Source organism: Vulpes vulpes, chromosome 2 (assembly GCF_048418805.1).
Source record: "Vulpes vulpes isolate BD-2025 chromosome 2, VulVul3, whole genome shotgun sequence".
Taxonomy (NCBI): domain Eukaryota; kingdom Metazoa; phylum Chordata; class Mammalia; order Carnivora; family Canidae; genus Vulpes; species Vulpes vulpes.
This window is the reverse complement of record NC_132781.1, coordinates 146,977,559-146,997,545: the sequence shown is the minus strand read 5'-3', so window position 1 is coordinate 146,997,545 and position 19,987 is coordinate 146,977,559. Positions and strand designations below refer to the sequence as shown.

The window sequence follows — 19,987 nt, the reverse complement described above, 5'->3', positions numbered from 1 at the left end:
TTTTCTCATGTGCTTGTTGGCCACGTGTATGTCTTCTTTGGAGAAATTTCTGTTCATGTCTTTTGCCCATTTCATGATTGGATTGTTTATTTCTTGGGTGTTGAGTTTAATAAGTTCTTTATAGATCTTGGATACTACCCTTTATCTGATATATCATTTGCAAAAGTCTTCTCCCATTCTGTAGGTTGTCTTTTAGTTTTGTTGACTGTTTCTTTTGCTGTGCAGAAGCTTTTTATCTTAAGTCCTAATAGTTCATTTTTTGTTTCCCTTGCCTTCATAGATATATCTTACAAGAAGTTGCTGTGGCCAAGTTCAAAAAGGGTGTAGCCTGTGTTCTCCTCTAGGATTTTGATGGATTCTTGTCTCACAGATCTTTCATCCATTTTGAGTTTATCTTTGTGTATGGTGTAAGAGAATGGTCTAGTTTCATTCTTCTGCACGTGGCTGTCCAATTTTCCCAGCACCATTTATTGAAGAGACTATCTTTTTTCCAGTGGTTAGTCTTTCCTGCTTTGTCGAATATTAGTTGACCATAGAGTTGAGGGCCCATTTCTGGGTTCTCTATTTGTTCCATTGATCTGTGTGTCTTATTTTTGTGCCAGTACCACACTGTCTTGATGATCACAGCTTTGTAGTACAACTTAAATCTGGCATTGTGATGCCACTGGCTCTGGTTTTCTTTTTCAATATTCCCCTGGCTATTTGGGGTCTTTCCTGATTCCATACAAATCTTAAGATGATTTGTTCCAACTCTCTGAAGAAAGTCCATGGAATTTTGATAGGGATTGCATTGAATATATAAATTGCCATGGGTAGCATAGACATTTTCACAATATTAATTATTTTAATCCATGAGCATGGAAGATTTTTCCATCTCTTTGCCTCTTCCTCAATTTCTTTCAGAAGTGTTCTGTAGTTTTTAGGGTATAGATCCTTTACCTCTTTAGTTAGGCTTATTCCTAGGTATCTTATGCTTTTTGGATACAATTGTAAATGGGATTGACTCCTTAATCTCTCTTTATTCAGTCTCATTGTTAGTGTATAGAAATGCCACTGATTTCTGGGTATTGATTTTGTATCCTGCCACTCTGCTGAATTGCTGTATGAGTTCTGGCAATCTTGGGGTGGAGTCTTTTGGGTTTTCTATATACAGTATCATGTCATCTGTGAAGAGGAAGAATTTGACTTCTTCTTTGCCAATTTGAATGCCTTTTATTTCTTATTGTTGCCTGATTGCTGAGGCTAGGACTTCTAGTACTATATTGAATAGCAGTGGTGAGAGTGGACATCCCTGTGGTGTTCCTGATCTTAGGGGAAAGGCTCTCAGTTTTTTTTCCATTGAGAATGTTATTTGCTCCTTTTCATAGATGGCTTTTAAGATGCTGAGGAATGTTTCCTCTATCCCTACACTCTGAAGAGTTTTGATCAGGAATGGATCTGTATTTTGTCAAATGCTTTCTCTGCATCTATTGAGAGGATCAAATGGTTCTTGTTTTTTCTCTTGTTAATGTGATCTATCACATTGATTGTTTTATGAATGTTGAACCAACCTCGCATCCTGGGGATAAATTCCACTTGGTCATGGTGAATAATCTTCTTAATGTACTGTTGGATCCTGTTGGCTAGTGTCTTGCTGAGAATTTTTGCATCCATGTTCATCAGGAATATTGGCTATAATTCTCCTTTTTTGTCTGGTTTTGGAATCAAGATGATGCTGGCCTTATAAAACAAGTTTGGAGTATTCTGTCCCTTTCTATCCTTCAGAACAGCTTTTAGAAGAATAGTTATTATTTCTTCTTTAAACGTTTGATAGAATTTCCCTGGGAAGCCATCTGGCCCTGGACTTTTGTGTCTTGAAAGTTTTTTGATGACTGCTTCAATTTCCTCCCTGGTTATTGGCCTTTCAGGTTTTCTATTCCTGTTCTGGTTTTGGTAATTTGTGGTATTCCAGAAATGCATCCATTTCTTCTAGATTGCCTAATTTGTTGGCATATAGCTGCTCATAAATACGTTTTTAAAATCGTTTATGCTTCCTTGGTATTGGTTGTGATCTCTCCTGTTTCACTCATGATTTTGAGTCTTTTTTCTCTTCTTTTTAAAATAAGTCTGGCTAATGGTTTATCTATCTTATTCATTCTTTCAAAGAACCAATTCCTGGTTTTGTTGATCTGTTCTGCAGTTCTTCTAGTCTCTGTTTCATTGAGTTCTGCGTGAATCTTTATTATCTCTCTTCTTCTGGTTGTAGGTTTTACTTGCTGTTCTTTCTACAGTTCCTTTAGGTGTGAGGTTAGCTTGTGTATTTGAGTTTTTTTCCAATTTTTTTGAGGGAGGCTTATATTGCGATGTATTTTCCTCTCAGGACTGCTTTTGCTGTATCCCAAAGATTTTGAACAGTTGTATCTTCATTTTCATTAGTTTCCATGAATCTTTAGTTCTTCTCTAATTTCCTGGTTGACCCAGTCATCTTTTAGCAGGATGGTCTTTAACCTCCACGTGTTTGAGTTTCTTCCAAGTTTCTTCTTGTGATTGAGCTCTAGTTTCAAAGCATTGTGGTCTGAAAATATGCAAGGGACAATCCCAATCCTTTGCTATCGGTTGAGAACTGATTTATGACCCAGTATGTGGTCTATTCTGGAGAAAGTTCCATGTGCACTTGAGAAGGATGTGTATTCACTTGCCTTTGGATGCAAAGTTCTGTATATATCTGTGAAATCCATCTGGTCTAGTGTATAATTTAAGTCCCTTGTTTCTTTGGTGATGTTGTGCTTAGAACATCTGTCATTTGCAGAAAGTGCCATGTTGAAGTCTCCTACTTTTAGCGTATTATTATCTAAATATGTCTTTACTTTGGTTATTAATTGATATCCTTGGCAGCTCCTACATTAGGGGCATAAATATTCATGATTGTTAGGTCTTCTTGTTGGATAGACCCTTTAAGTAGGATATAGTGTCACTCTTCATCTCCCAAGTCTTTGGGATAAACTTTAATTTATCTGATATGAGGATTGCTACCTAAGCTTTGTTTTGAGGACCATTTGAATGGTAAATGGTACTCCAACCTTTCATTTCAGGCTGGAGGTGTCCTTAGGTCTAAAATGAGTCTCTTGTAGACAGCAAATAGATGGGTCTTGCTTTTTTATCCAGTCTGAAACCCTGCATCTTTTGATGGGATCATTTAGCACATTCACGCTCAGAGTAACTATTGAAAGATATGAATTTAGTGTCATCGTAATACCTATTTAGTCCCTGTGCTTGTGGATTATTTCTTTGGGCTTCCTCTTTCTTTTACAGGATCCCCCTTAATATTTCTTTAAGAGCTGGTTTTATGGTCACATATTCTTTCAGTTTCTGCCCATCTTGGAAGCTCTTTATCTCTCCTTCTATTCTGAATGACAGCTTTACTGGATAAAGTGTTCTTGGCTGCATGTTCTTCTCGTTTAGTACCTGAATATATCATGCCAGCCCTTTCTGGTTTGACAGATCTCTGTGGAGAGGTCTGCTATTAATCTGATATTTCTCACCATATAAGTTAGGGATCTCTTGTCTCTTGCTACTTTAAGGTTTTTCTATTTATCTTTGGAATTTGCAAGTTTCACTATTAAATGTCGAAGTGTTGAATGGTTTTTATTGATTTTGGTGGGGGACCTCTCTATCTCCTGGATCTGAATGCCTGTTTCCCTCTTCAGATTAGGGAAGTTCTCAGCTATGATTTGTTCAAATCTATTTTTGGCCGTCTCTCCTTCTCTGTGTCTTCTGGAACCCCAATTAGACATAGATTCTTCCTTCTCAGGCTATCATTTATTCCCCTTAGCCTTTCTTCATGGTCTCTTGTTTTTTCTCTTTTATCCTCAGCTTTCTTCCTTACCATCACCTTGTCTTCTATTTCGCTCACTCTTTCTTCCACCTCATTAACCCTAGCCGTTAGGACATCCAGTTTGGATTGCATGTCGTTTATTTTTAATTTTGGCCTGATTAGATCTAAATTCTGCAGTAACAAAGTCTCTAGAGTCCTTTTTATGCTTTTTTTCCAGAGCCACTAGTTGGCTTTCTGACATCGGAATTGTAGCCATATTCTGTAACTCTGTTGCAGAGAGTACTGTTTCTGATTCTTTCTTTTGTGGTGAATTCTTCCGTCTAGTCATTTTGCTCAGTGCAGAGTGGCTGTATGAGCCCGTTGAGTCAAGAATATCAACCATGGCCTAGTAAATTTCACCCTAGATGATTCTTGCTAGAAGCCAAAACTTTTCTCTCTGTAGCATTCCACCTATTCTCTCTTTAAATCTCAGGTCTATTTCGTTGGTGTTCAGGATGTTTTGAAAGTTTTCTAGGTAAGTTGCTGGGACCAGGTGAGTTGAGGACTTCTACTCTTCTGCCATCTTGCCCCACCCTTTTGATAACCATTTCTAACTCATGGTGGTCATATGTGATGAAATGATGTGTGTAAAGCTCCTGACACAGTGTCTGACACATTATAAGAGCTTAATAAGTATTATTGCTATTTATATTTTATTCCAAATAGTTTATTTTATAAGTAATATTACTTTATCTTTAGTGAGAATGAGAAAAATATTGAAAAGTCTGGAGGAAAGCATTATATTTTTAACAGTTTGGCTATTGCTATGCATAGGCTATCTTATGTGTTTGCAGCTTTGTTTGATATTCAGTTCTGCAGTTACACTTATTTATACTATCAGTTATTTTTCACACTACTTCAATAAAATATTATCTTAAATTTCTGTAAATGGGACACCTGGGTGGCTCAGTGGTTGAGCATCTGCCTTTGGCTCAGAGCATGATGCCAGAGTCCCAAGATTGAGTCCCATATCGGGCTCCTTGCATGGAGCCTACTTCTCCTGTCTCTGCCTCTCTCTGTGTCTCTTGTGAATAAATAAGTAAAATCTTTAGATGTCTATACAGTGTTTTTTCATTTGACTATATCAAAGTCCTTTACCAAATACCTAATCATTTCTATTCTAGAAGTTTCTCCAGTAAGAGTTGATTAAGTTTTGTTGTTTAGGGGCACCTGAGTGGCTCAGTCCCTTAAGCATCTGCCTTTGGCTCAGGTCATGATCTCAGGGTCCTAGAATTGAGCTCTGTGTCTCTGAGTTGGGCTCCCTGTTCAGCAGGTAGTCTGCTTCTCCTTCTCCCTCTGCCTCTCCCCCTACTCATGTTTGCTGTTTCTCTCTCGCTCACTCTGTCTCTCTCAAATATTAAAATTTTTTTTTAAAAGATTTGATGTTTAATGCAGCATCATAGCATTTTTTAGACAATTGGTATGGCTAAATTGCTATTCATTAAAAGGTCTCTACTTAATGCTTTTCTGTCACTACATGAAATATCTTATATTTCATAGTGTTCATTAGCTACTGAAAATAAGGCAAGAGATTATAAAACAATTTAAGTTTACACTTAAATAAAAATCATAAAAATGAAAATCACTTTGCAAAAATTTTCCTTCCCTAAGACATGCTTGATCCAAATATATCATCTTAAACCTTTGCCCAGATTTGGGAATGTTTTATTTATTAATCAAATATGTCTGTATAAACCATAAAACTACCCATAACTCTGTAACAGAGAGGAGTTGATTTCTTCTTGTTTCACTGATAAAGTTCAAAAATCTTTGATTTCATATATTATATTTATACTTGTATTTATTGCCTGTACCTCACATACATGGTAGAATATAAAGAGCATAGTATTAGAAGTGTCATCAACAGTGTCTTCTTTAACTCCCTCATTTTATAGAGCAGGAAGCAATTCAAAGAGAAGTGACATATCTAAGGTCACATCGGTACAAATCCAAAGCTGGGACCCAGAGGTACTGAAGTGTGGCCAAGTGAGCCATGTACACCAAGGTTACATGACGGTGTACATGGTTATATGGTAGTATACGTGGTGGGTACAGTGTGGTGAAAATTTTACATTTACTGCATGATATTAAAAAATAAAACTACTTCAGGGGCACTTGGGTGGCTCAGTCAGTTAAGCGTCTGCCTTCAGCTCAGGTCATGATCCTAGGGTCCTGGAATCAAGCCCCAAGCCAGTGTGGGACTCCCTGCTCAGCGAGGACTCTGCTTCTCCCTCTCTTTCTGCCTCTCCCTCTGCCGTTCTCTCTCAAAAATCAATCAATCAATCAACCTCAGTGACACTTATTAAAGATGATACAGCAGACTTGATTCTGAACCATCACAGTAGGTATAGGGACAGTTGCAATGGGATTTTACAATAAGAGAGAGACTAGGCTCAATTCTAAATACAGCTTGAGCAAGTGGAAATTTATAGCTAAGGATCAGAGCAGGGGTCAGTGGATGATGGAAAATTACTAAGAGGAAACATCATAGGGAAGGAGGATTCTGGCTAAACCAACCTAACAAGCAGGCCAGCGTTATCAGACATCGTTACCTGAAGAATGGAGGAAGATGAGGTGCCTGAGCTCAGGATGATCAGATATCATTAGCAGGATTCTTGCTAAAACTGAATTTTACAAAGAAGCACACAGATGAGCTGAGGAGAAGTTTCAGGAGCCTGAGTGAAATTTGTTCAAACAAAGAATCATTGTCAATGGGGCTTTTATTACTAATGCCATTTTTTGTATTCTCATTGTTCCTTAATTATGACTTAGCTAGATTAGTTGGAAGCAGCATGTCTTATATTATTGCATCTCCCACACCAACAACTCGCATTTGGCTAGGCCAACATATAATCATTTATCAGCCAATTACTTATCCGTAGGAATGTAAAACCACTATGTAGTTTCTGCCATTCCTTTGCTTTTTCCTAAGTTGGAATATTTTTCATTTATTTTTTTTTAAGATTTTATTTATTCATAGAGACACAGAAAGAGAGGCAGAGACACAAGCAGAGGGAGAAGTAGGCTCCACACAGGGAGCCCGACGTGGGACTCCATCCTGGGTCTCCAAGATCACACCCTGGGCTGCAGGTGGTACTAAACCACTGCACTACTGGGGCTGCCCCCATTAATTTTTGTTTTTTGAGTAGTCAGAGAGTTTGACCTTGTTGATCATCATATATTAAAATACTTCTTGTGTGAACTTTTATATTTCGTATTGATTAAATATTATTGTTGGGTTATTTTGCAGAAGATAAAATTTGAATTTGTGGAGAATTGGTAAGGATGTAAAGGAAGCATTGGCCTCATTAAGTAAGAACCCTTTTGAATATATTTTTTAGATTATAATTATTTTAGAAAAACTTAATTTGAGTATTTGATGTGTTAAATTCCTTTTATCTCTGTGTATGTCTCTGATTGAGACTGTCCCTATACATATGCAAGCCAGTGTTTTAATCTGGACAGGTTCTTTTCTTAAATTTGGAATATAGTTCCACTTTAAAAATTAGCCATATCTTGATAGTTTTGATTTGATATAGTTACAACTTAATTGTCAATTGCCTTTTATCAGATTGCACTATCCTGTTGTATACCATACTTCTTAAGAATAATATTGCATTAGAAATCTCAGAATAAAAAAAAAAAAAAGAAAGAAATCTCAGAATATAAAGCCTAAGAAATATAAAGCCTAAGAAATGGCAGAAGAGGAGGCCATATCCTATCATGCATATAATTTCCTTATAATTTAATCAATTTTCATAAATCTCATGTGCATTCATGAGAAAGTCTTTATATTTTATTGTTCTCTGTATTTATTTTTGTGACCATCTTATTATTTTCACCAATCTTATTTAAAACGTCTTCCATTGTGGGAGCCTACAGTCAGGAGAGCCGGATGGTTTATGAAGATGAATTTTGAGGGACACTATGGCATAGTCAGATAATTGAACACTGATAATGACTCTTCTAATCATATCATTAATTAGAGACTAAAGAAGCTAATAAAGTTAGCTCAAGAATATGAGTTAAATGTGGCAATGAAGAATGAATAATCCTCTGTAGGAGAGCATGAGCCTTCCTTGTTGTACTAGGTCAAAACTATTAAAAGTGGAGATAGAGTTTTAAGTTCTCAGAAGGGTCTATAAACATAAAGATTAAGGCCAGACTAATGGATTCTAGTACATGCTGACATCCTTGCCTCTAATTATGATTTAGTCTTTTCTTCTGAATCCCAGAAATCTAAGGAAAACCCCATTAACTCAACTTTTCCCTTCAACCTTTAACATGTTTTATATTGATATCCATTCTTTCTTGTAGATTTCAATCTTTTTTTCTCTGCTTATTTCTTCTCCCTGAATCCATAAACATGTTTAATTATCTCCTGACCTAAAACCCCTTCCCTCCAAAAAAAATATTTACTCAACTGGGCCTCTCTCTTAAAGGCTTCTCATTACTTCATTGTCTCCTTCCCTTTCAGACATTGTGGAAGAGTACTTGCCACTATCTCCCATTTCCTCAAATCCCAGTCACTGCTTACTGTACATAGTTCAGCTGCCTCTACCACCACTCCACTAAAACCACATGAAAAGGTTACTAATGATCTTCTCATTGATATATATCCAGTGATCTCTTTTCAGATTTAAGTTTGGCCTCCAAGATATTCAGCACCTATGAACATGTCCCCTTCCTTTTAAATTCTGTAAAAAGGGAAGAACCAAAGAAAGTTGGCTTGCTGTGTTTGCTTCTTTTTCTTCCATGATTCTAAAGAGGTGGTTTACTTTTGTCTACCATTTAGAGGCCTTTAATGGTGGTAATCCAGGTCCAGAAGCCCTTTGAAATGACAAAATCCCTGAGAGAGAAATGATTAGAGTTTTGGAAACTATGCTTCCCTCTTTCTGCCTCTGCCTCCCCTTTCTCACCTCATTTTGCCAGTCTTTCCTGATGTTGTGTTTCTATAAGTTTCCCATAATTTGTTCTTCCCTCTGGTTTTGATTAAAGCTGTATGAACACCATGAGTCAGGCTTTCTCCACCTGGGCCCATATCGTCATTTTAGCGTTGTTGCCAAGAAGTAGCAAGATCTTTAACACTGTCATTTCTTTAAGATAAAAATACAGAAACATCTAGTTACAGCAAGTGCTTAGAAAGGAGTGAAAACAGTTTTACAAATCAATTCCTTGTGACAAAGTGATGATCAGTATTCTCTTCCAAGATAATTGCAGTCATTGAAAGGCCTGCTGTCAAGACATTGCCTGATTTATTCATTCCGGTATTTGAACCTATGTGTCTGAGGTCTGGGAATACTTTTTAAAATTCATTTGTTTTGCTCTTAAGTAGAAAGCTATATTATCATTAATTTGGCATATAAATACAGGGATCCTACAGGGCCATTTTCTCTCTGGCCGGCTCCACTCTTGAATGAGTTTAGTTCTTTAACCTGCTTGATGTTGTCATTCCTCAGGTATTTCTCCTTACCTTTTCTCTGCTTCCCTATTAATTTTCTCCATGTTGCTGCTTTGGCTTGGTTGGAAATGTCAGAACAAGATGCCAATGTGTTCCAGTCAGGACGAGCCTGTGTTCAAACTGCTGTATCCTGTTACTTGGCTCTTACAGGAAAAATACTGCGGGTGCAGTGTCTCCAGTTGGAATTGAGATGTATAAAGCATCTGCTTGGTTTCTTCAGCTAATGAGGTTTTGCTGAAAAATGAGTGTAATGAAAAAATTCTGGCTGTTGGCAGGACCTACTGATGAAGGCTAATGAGCATAAATGAGTTTCTGTAAGGCCCCAAAAGCAGAGGCATAGAATGTTTCAAATGCACTACCCTTGAGGCGAGACCAGCCTTGGATGAGGTGTGACCCATTTATTTGTTGGCTTCTTTTTTTATTTCCTTCTTCCCACCCATTCAAGCCAGCCCCAATAGATTTTATGCAGCGTACGGCATTTTAAAAATAAAGCTACATAGACTAAGGTTCAATACAATTTTCCAAAAGTAAGAATAATGAACTCTACATACTTGTGTACATTATTTATTAGAAGAGGTAATTTTTAAATTTAATTGCCAAGAACTAAAGAATTACATTCTATCAAAAAGCAGATAGAAAATAGGTATTTTGTAGACAACCCTTAGGGTTGAGTTTTCTTAAAACCTGATCTGAAGTGGATGAAGAGTGGACTGTTGGTGGATCACAAGGGCTTTTGCTCACTGCTCTGCTCCCCATGATAGTAATATGTTACTGCAACCATGTGATTTTTAATTTTCTATGTCAACTTGACTGAGACACACAGTGCCAAATATTTGATCAGATATTCTGGGTCTGAGGGTAAGGGCATTTGGGAATAAGACTAACATTTAAATCAGTAGATTGAGGAACTCAGATTGCCTTTCCTAATGTGGATGGGCTTCATCCATGAAAGTCTGAGTAGAACAGAGAGGTTGACTCTTTCCTGAGTAAGAGGATTGAGGATTTTCCTGGCCTAATGGCCTTCAAACTGGACATCAGCTTTTTTTCCTGCCTCTGGATTTGAACTGGGTATTGAGCTTCCTGGCTTTCAGATAAACTATATCATCAATTCTCCTGGGTCTTCCACCTGCTGATTCAACCTGTGGATCTGGAAACTTACCAGACACCATAATTGCCTGAACCAATTCTTTATAATAAATCTTTTTCTGCCCTTTATTCTCACATACACACACATACACAAAACACATTCGCGCACATGCACACGCATCCCATCAATTCTGCTTCTCTGCAGAACCCTGACTAATAGAAACCACAAGAGCAGTCAGCATATAATCTGTGAAATACATCCTATGACATGCTCCATATTGACTTTGTGACTTTGGACTTAGACATACCTACATTCAGGTTTAAGCTCTATCACTGGCTAGATGTATGACCTTTGACAAATTATTTCATCTTTCTCCATATTGGTTTCCTGATCTTTAAATATGGTAATTCTAGTGACACTGTATAACATAGAGCTTAAATAATACATCTTGACAGCAGACTATCAAGATATATTAATTTTTTGACATTCTAAACTAGGCTGCAAAACAAATATAATCAATAAAATGATAATGTAAATCTTACTAATAAACTCTCTGTTGTTTCCATGAATAAGTTGTGTAGTCATACCTTGTAGATATTATGGGTTTGGCTTCAGACCGTTGCAATAAACCAAGTATCTCAATAAAGCAGGTCAAATGAGGTTTTGGTTTCCCACTGCATATAAAAGTTATGTTTATACTATGCTATAGTCTATCAGTTGTGTAATATAGCATTCTGTCTAAAGCAACAATGAACATACCTTAATTAAAAAATACTTTATTGCTAAAAAAAAAAAAGATAACCAGTATCTGAATTTTAAGCGAGTCATATTCTTTTTTTTTTTTTTTTTTTTAAGATTTTATCCATTCATTCATGAGAGACACAGGCAGAGGGAGAAGCAGGCTCCCTGTGGGGGAGCCCGACGTGAGACTTGATCCCGGGTCTCCAGGATCAGGCCCTGGGCCGAAGGCAGCGCTAAACCGCTGAGCCACCCGAGCTGCCCCGAATCATATTCTTTTTGCTGAAAGATGGTCTTGCCTTTATCTTGATGACTGCTATCTGGTCAGGATGGTGGTTGCTGAAGGTTGGGGTGACTGTGGCAATTTCTTAAACTAAGACAAAAATGAAGCTTGCCACATTGATTGACTCTTTTCATAAATGATTTCTCTATAACATATGATGCTGTTTGGTGACATTTTACCAATTAGAACTTCCTTCAGAATTAGGATCAGTCCTCTCAAACCCTGCTGGTGCTTTATCAGTTAAGTTTATGTAATATTTTAAATTTCTTGTTGTCATTTCAATAATCTTCACAACATCTTAACCAAGAGTAGATTTCATCTCAAAAAGCCACATTTTTTGTTCATCCATAAGAAGCAAGCCCTCATCCGTTAAAGTTTTGTCATGAAATTACAGCAATTCAGTCACATCTCTAGACTCCACTTCTAGTTCTAGTTCTCTTTGCTGTTTTACCGCATCTGCAGATACTTCCTCCACTGAAGTCTTGAACCCTCCAAGTTATCTGTGAAGATTGGAATCAGCTTTTTCCAAACTCCTGTTAATGTTGATATTTTGACCTCTTCCCATGAATCACAAATGTTCTTGATGGCATCTAGAATAGTGAATTTTTTCCAGAAGGTTTTCAATTTACTTTGCACAGACCCATCAGAGGAATCACTATCTATGACATATATAGCCTTAAGAAGTGTATTTTTTTTAAATAGGAAGACTTTTTTAAAAAAAATTTTATTTATTTATTCATGAGAGACACAGAGAGAGAGAGAGAGAGAGAGAGAGGCAGAGACACAGGCAGAGGGAGAAGCAGGCCCGACGTGGGACTCGGTCACGCAGGGAGCCCGATGTGGGACTCGATCCCAGGACTCCAGGATCACGCCCTGGGCTGAAGGCAGCACTAAACCGCTAGGCCACCAGGGCTGCCTTAAATAGTAAGACTTGAAAGTCAAAATTACTCTTTGATCCATGGGCTGCAGAATGGATATTGTGTTAGCAGGTATGAACATATTAATCTCATTGTATATCTCCATCAGAGATCTTGGATGACCAGGTGCACAGTCAGTGAGCAGTTATATTTTGAAAGGAATCCTTTTTTCTGTACAGTAGATCTCAACAGTGGGCTTAAAATATTCAGTAAAGTATGTTGTAAACAGATGGGCTGTTATCCAGCTTTTGTTGTTCCATTTATAGAGCACAAGTAAAGTAGATTTAGCATAATTCTTAAGGACCCTAAGATTTTTCAGAATGGTAGATGAACATAGGCTTCAATTTAAAGTCACCAGCTATATTAGCCTCTGACAGATCCTTTGATCTTTGAAGCCAGGCATTGACTTTTTAGCTTTGAAAGTCCTAGATGGCATTATCTTCCAATAGAAGGCTGTTTCATCTACATTGAAAATCTGTTTTTTTTTTGTTGTTGTTGTTGTAGTCACCTTTATTAATTATCTTAGCTAGGTCTTCTAGAAAACTAGTTACAGCTTTTACATCACTTGCTGTTCACTTTGCACTTTGATATATTAAAGATGGCTTCTTCCCTTAAACCTATGAACCAGCCTCTGGTACCTTCAGACTTTTCTTCTGCAGCTTCCTCATCTCTCTGTCCCTTCATAGAATTGACGAGAGTTAGGGCCTTGCTCTGTTAAGTTTTGGCTTAATGAATGTTGTGACTGGTTTGGTGTATACGGACCACTAAATCTTTTTTCATTATCAGCAATAAGGCTGTTTCCCTTTCAGGTCATTTTTTTGTTCACTGGCATAGCACTTTTATTTCCTTCAAGAACTTTTCCTTTGCTTTCACAACTTGACTAACTGGTGCAAGAGGCCCAGCTCTCAACCTCTCTCAGTTTTTGATAAGCCTTCCTCACAAAACTTAAATCATTTCTAACTTTTGGTATAAAATGAGAAACATGAGACTTCTTTTCACTTGCACACTTAGAGGCCATTGTAGGGTTATTAATAGGCTTAATTTCAACATTGTTGTGTCTTAGGAAATAGGAAGCCTGAGGAGAGGGAAAGAGATGGGCTGGTCAAGTGGAACAATGAGAACACACACAGCATTTATCAGTTAAGTTTGCTGTCTTTTATGGACACTGTTTGTGGCACCCTAAGACAATCACAATCATAAAATCAAAGATCATTGATCACAGATCACCATAACAGCTATAATAATAATGAAAAAGTTTAAAATATTGTGAGAATTACCAAAATGTGACACAGAGACATGAAGTAAGCAAATACTGTTGAAATAATAGTGCTGATAGACTTGTTTGATGTAGGGTTGCCACAAACCTTCAGTTTGTAAAAAGCTTAATTATCTGCAAAATGCAGTAAAGTGAAGTGAGGTAAAATGAGGTATTCCTATAAATGTGCCTTCTTCTAGAAAATATTCAAACTCTTCTTACTGCTCCCTCCCAAAATCCAGTCCTATTGATCTTTTCTAGTAACAGTCTTCTAGTGACCCAAATAATCCAATGATAGAAATGCCTCAGAATGATTTAGGTTTAGTGCCTGTTCCACTCTTATAAACAAAATTAAAACCTGATGTTTACTGATTCCACTGTGTAACTATAACCCTTTCCAGGGATTTGATGCAAAAGGTTGACTAGCTTTAAATGATAAAAGATGTGTAAAGATAACATTAAGAAGGTATATGCATAAAAGGGAATACTAAGCAGTTATAACAAAAATGAGGATGTGTTCTATATGCAAATATATGAAAAGCATCATATATAATTAGTGGAAAAAGTAGCTGATAGTATGCTGCCTTTTATCTAAAACTGTGAGAAAATAAGAATGTAAATTCTTGTTTGCTTTTCTAGTAAAAGGAAATTCTGGAAATGGGTATAAATAATCCCAGCAATTACCTGGTTGGTAGACAGTGGGGAACTATGTAATAGGGACCACAGGTAAGGAGAGACACTTCACTGAAAACTTTAATAATTTTGAAATTTTGAACCATATGAATTAATTATCTATTGAAAAAAATTAAATTGAAAAAAAGAACAAGGAGAAGGAAACCATTAGAGCATATTCACATTAAAGTTTCTCTGTATACCCTTTGAAAGTTGTATTACACTGTTTTATTTATAGCTCCCAGCTGCAAATTTCCTAGCTTTGCTGCTTTGACCTGATTTGGGTAATTTAAAAACTAGACTCTAGACAGATGTACATGCAGTGTTTTAATTATCATAGTTTAAAATTTTTAGAAAGAGTTACACAGTTAATACAGGTAGTACCTATCTTATGGGCAATTATACTATAAAAATTCTTTTTCTGCTGTACACTTAAGCATGGCTAAGATGCTAAATTTTGTGTTTTGGGATTTTTATCACAGTAAAAACATTTTTTAAACGTCTTGATTCATTTGTGAAAATGAAAGTTTTAAATAAGAATATTTCTAACCACAGGTTATTGGTCCTCAGTCATGTGATTAAAATGACCTGTGTACATTCCTTGATAGTTTATATAAATATGTGTGCTACAAGGTATAATTATTTCCCTTTGTTGAAAATATCCTATTTATATTTGCAAATACTCGTGTATATTCAAGAGATGATTTGTGTATTGTTAATAAATATAAACAGCAATACTTTAAAAAAAATTCGTCATACAGACCACCAAATGAACCGTCTTTCTTTTAATATAAGGTGCTGTATACAAACTAGATAAAAAAGTGAGCATGGGGAGCCCCTCAAGGGATTCTCTCTGTTCTTATATAGACTACTCATAAGCATACAAAAAGCCTTTCAATGAGACAATAAGAGTATTGTCAAGTGACTCATACAAACATTACCTGCTCTTGCTGATAGGTTACAGAAGGTATCTGGACACCCTGATGTTTGCGGAGTTTATGGAGGAGACTGTATTGAAAGAGTGGGTCAGGATCTGGATAAATAGGAACAAAGGAGCAGTTCAAATGTAGAAGGACAGTAGGCAGAAACTTGAGATGGACAAGAATGAACTGTTTTTAGTGGAGTACTCTTAGGCAAACAGATGGGAGGTAAACAGGGAACCATAGGTAGCAGTGGCATCGTAAAGATCTTCTGGAAGTTGGACCTTTATTTAGAAGCACTACTTTTAGAGTATAGAAGTGATATTCTAAACATTACATAAATATATGTTTACTCACCTATCTTTCCTCCCTTTTCTTCATTCAAGAAGTATTTTTTTGACCACTTCTTTTATATAAATCACTGACATAAGAAAATTAACCTGACAATAAAATACAGAAGATGGGCAGAGCCAAGTATGAAGCAAAATATTAAGGAAGCATATTACAATAATTTGGAATTGTGATTGCATTTCTGGAGTTGATAAGAAAGCTACTGTTTTTTGAATGCTTAAGACGATATGTCAGACACTGTCAGACATTTATTTAAATGCTTATATGTACTCTGTATTATCCTCATAATCCTATTAATTATTTCAGTTTACCAATGTCAGCAAGGTAAACTGACATAGAGAATACAGAACAAATACGGTACATATCATGTGTTTTAACAGATCAGTTTGTGAATATATTACATGCCCTCTTTTGTTTGATTCTCCCCTTGTGTGGTAGGCAGCCTAGATATCATCGTTCCCATTTTACAGATAAACACAAAATTGAGAAGCTTGCTTGAGTGGTCGGTCATTCATCAAACAGTAGACACCAGCTATATGCTCAGGTACTCTTCTAGGCAATGGGGACATAGCAATAACCAAGATAGATCAAGGTTCCTGTCTTCAGGGAATTACTTTCTAGTAGGAATGAATAACATTGAACACTTACATAATAATGCAATATAATTTCTGGAGCTGGTAAGTACTATGAAGTAGACAAAATAAGGTAAAATGATAGAGAGGGGCTGGCTGTGGTAGAGAGAGAAGACCTTTTTGAGGAACAGGATAAGGTTGAAACCTGCATAACAAGAAGGCATTCACAATACAATTGGAAAGGAAAAACATTCCAAACATATTTGAAAGCTTATCTGCTATCCATCTTTCCCAGGACACTCTAAGCTCCTCACAAAGGGACACTAGGTTGTATTTATCTTGTAACGCCAGGGTCTACCATGGGGCTTATGTATTAGAATGTCATAACTGTTGGTCAAATGAATGAGTACATAAATACATGTGAAATGGAGAGCACCAGTACCATACAGGCCTTGAGTATGTATATGCATACATACATGAGTGCATAGTTTATGAACCTAAAAGAAAATATTACAGTAATATTAAGGGCAATACAATTCAAAAATAGAAGACATTAATTACTATTAGGAAGTTTTCAGAGAGATTTCAAAGACAAAATGTTGGTGCTTTGAAGAAAATTCTGAAAATAGAGAAAAGATGGTTCCAACTTTGACAGAGAAAGGGTGAGACTTACGCCTACCGAATTCTTTCTGGGGTAGAAATAGAGTGCAGGGTCCCACTTGGGCTGTGGTGAGGGCCTATGACCATCATGAAGGTTTGTGAATTGGAACTTTCTGAAATTCTGAGTTTTTACAATCAAAGAATTCTTCAGCCATCTAATAGTCCCCTAACCAAATACTTATGATTCAACATGTGTTGTGGGCATCTTAGATCTGAGTATTCTGTCATACAAATGGAAACAGCATTATCTTAAACAGGTCTATGATTCAAAAAGAAGATACCACTTTGCCACCTAGGATCTGTAAGCTGCCTTATTGTCATTGAAATTATCATCTTTGTTCTTGTATATATATTCACTTGCTTTTTACTTAAGAATTGCTAATTATCCTGAAGATTGTGGATAGTGGATAACTTGCCCACTCTAAGGTTACTTCTTTTGATGAAGTAAATACTAGACTTCATCTGACAGAAATAGCCTTAATCTGTTCATTTGGTGTTAGAAATCTTGATGAGACTCTGAATAATTAATCTTTTCTCACCCTTCTGAGTAACATTAACTTTTAAGGTCTTTATCAAATAAAAATAGAATTTATGGTATTTTTAATGTGTATTTATTTTTGTTGGGTTGTTATATCAGATTTTCTCTTATGTATTCATTTAAATCACATGGAAGTCTGCCTGAAATGGCATTTTCATGATAATTCTGGGAACCATCCTTTTGATTGTATGATATTTACTGCTGATTACATGTATTCTGGTGTTTCTTGCTTTCCATCATACATAAATTCTAGTGACATATTGAATACCATAGAGGGGAACTGACTGATGGTAAATCAGACATTTTATAGCATACTATTGGGAATGTTGTATTCATTACTATAAAGAAATTATATTTGATCAGTATTTTTCAGAGCTTCCTAGTACTGTAATTTATTGATGCTTCTTAATGTTCTCTGCTAATTAATACCGGCTCAAAATTGGATCCATTTTAACAATGTATAATATATGCTATAGTGAATCTTTTCCACACACACACAAAAAGAATAGCAAATATCCAACAGTATCTTTGATTAGCACTGTTAAGCCCAACAACTTGTATTTCATGAATACAGTGTTAATTACATAGTCAGCTGGGTAGTTCATTCTCTACTATAGGAACTATATATTAGAATAAAGCTATTTTGATGTATATGGTGCCAAAGGAAAATTGGCTAGCAAGGAAGGGAATAGCCTAATACGTGGTTGTCAAAAAAAATAATTTTCACTCACAATCATTTTTTTTACAGAGAATATATAAGTTGAGTTTTTTAGTTCCTTCTCTTCCTTCAGAGTTAAATGATGGAAAATTACTCTCAGTCCCCAAATCATTCAAAATAGGCCTAACAGGGTAGCCCCTCTGGTAGGGGTGAGATTTATGGCTTTCTGTTCCTTGGTATTCCATTACTCTGTCTACACTATCAAATTGATTAGTAGGCAGTGGAGAGCAAGGAAAGAGAGGTGACTGCATGGAGCCAGTAGATGTCCATCATTTTAATGAACTGCTTAGAGATGGTTAATATCATCCTTGATTCTCATTGTAGCTGATGATGACCAGATCTTTTTAAATGTTCCCTCCCCCTCCCCCCATTTTATCTTACAGGGTCCACTGGAAAATGATCTCGTAGTTCACGTAGCACTTGTAGCAGAAAGCCAACGGTATGAGATCCAGATGGATAGTGTGTTCCTTTGGGAGGAAGGGTGGAGGGTCTACTGCTTTATGTTGCAATATTGAGTATAGTGGCAGAGATGAATTTCACAGACTCCTTAACAGAGTTTCAAGGATGTTGAATGTTGAATGTTACTTTAAGTGCCAGAACAACTCTTTCATATCTGAAAATAATTTTGTTTTAATTGGTGTGAATATTCAATCCTATGACCTAAGCCAGTGTTGCCTGGGCTGTATTTTTGAGAAGTTAGTGCAACAGATACTAGGAATTCCCCAAAACAGTGCTTATTCTATCTGCCAGCCCCCAGAGCTCCCACCTGATGCCTTGTGAAGAACTCAAGAAGGCTCTGGATCCCAATGCAGATGGTATATTGCTCATGTTAATAAATTAAAACGATCAGCAAGCTAGCTCCCTCCCCTCCTTCTCCACCATTCTCCACACTCTACATGCATTGCCTAAAAATGTCTCTTGCTTTTTCCCTGTGTTCTTTAGCCTTCAGGTTTTCCTCAACACGTATGGTATTCAGACTCAAACTCCTCAACAGGTAGAACCCATTCAGATTTGGGCTCAGCAGGAGCTGGTGAAAGTAAGTGATTCTGCTTCTTTATTGTCAACTTTATGAAGGTGCTAGAGCATGATGATTAGCTTAATTTACAGTCAGGTAGCACAGTTAAAATCCGATTCTGAGATAGGTCATTAATCCAAAAGTCATTCTAATTAAGTTGAAAAACCTGCCTTATCAGGCAGTGTTACTAAAAAAAACCCTGCATTGTGTGTGTATACATTATATTCATGGGTCTTATTGATTCTTACTTCTAAAGTCTATTATTCACCTAGACTGAGCACTTAAATAACAAATTAACCTTAATTTTAGTACCTTGTGTATAAAATTAACCTTTACATTGGATTTGATAATTTTCCCTTACATTACCTATTAAGGAAACCTTCTCATCTAAATATTTATTGGTAATAACTACTTCTCTTTTTCTTTTGCCTTACTATTTGGAGTCTGAAGTAATTCCCACCCTTTGGTTTGCTAGGTGTCAAAGTAATTATAAAGTAACATCTGAGTTTATCTTTGATGAAGTTACATACTTCTTTGAATTGGATTAAAAGGTGACTTTTGAGGCCTTTTGCCTGTACTACTCTGCAGATGGATTCAGAAATGCCTGTTTAGGAATATTCCTGCCCATTAGGGACAGGAAATTGTGGACTTCCACTATAGACTATAAATAACTAGTTCCACTAGTTATTTAATAACCACCACTTCGACTTAGTAATTGATAAAAAATAATACAGGAACAAACTCTGAAGTGTTTGATATAAATGTTTTCTCTATCAAATGATCAAGATTAGCTCAATTCAGCTGATAAAAATGTTTGTGATCAAAGCCTTGATGCTATAAGAAGGAATAAAAGCTTAGAGACAGGGGCAGCCCAGGTTGGTCAGCGGATTAGTGTCACCTTCAGCCCAGAGCCTGATCCTGGGGATCCAGGATCAAGTCCCACGTTG

General features: G+C 36.5%; 1 protein-coding gene across 10 annotated transcripts in view; it reads left to right on the top strand.

Annotated features, from left to right (window-relative positions):
* Window positions 1–19,987, top strand: part of PHKB (phosphorylase kinase regulatory subunit beta) — a 212,831-nt gene that overhangs the window by 147,591 nt on the left and 45,253 nt on the right. For all 10 annotated transcript variants that reach the window (XM_072750287.1, XM_026014319.2, XM_072750291.1 and 7 more), the window contains 2 exons: window positions 18,409–18,464; window positions 18,968–19,061. In XM_072750287.1, the coding sequence (XP_072606388.1) occupies window positions 18,409–18,464; window positions 18,968–19,061 (150 nt within the window). The remainder of the gene's footprint in view (window positions 1–18,408; window positions 18,465–18,967; window positions 19,062–19,987) is intronic.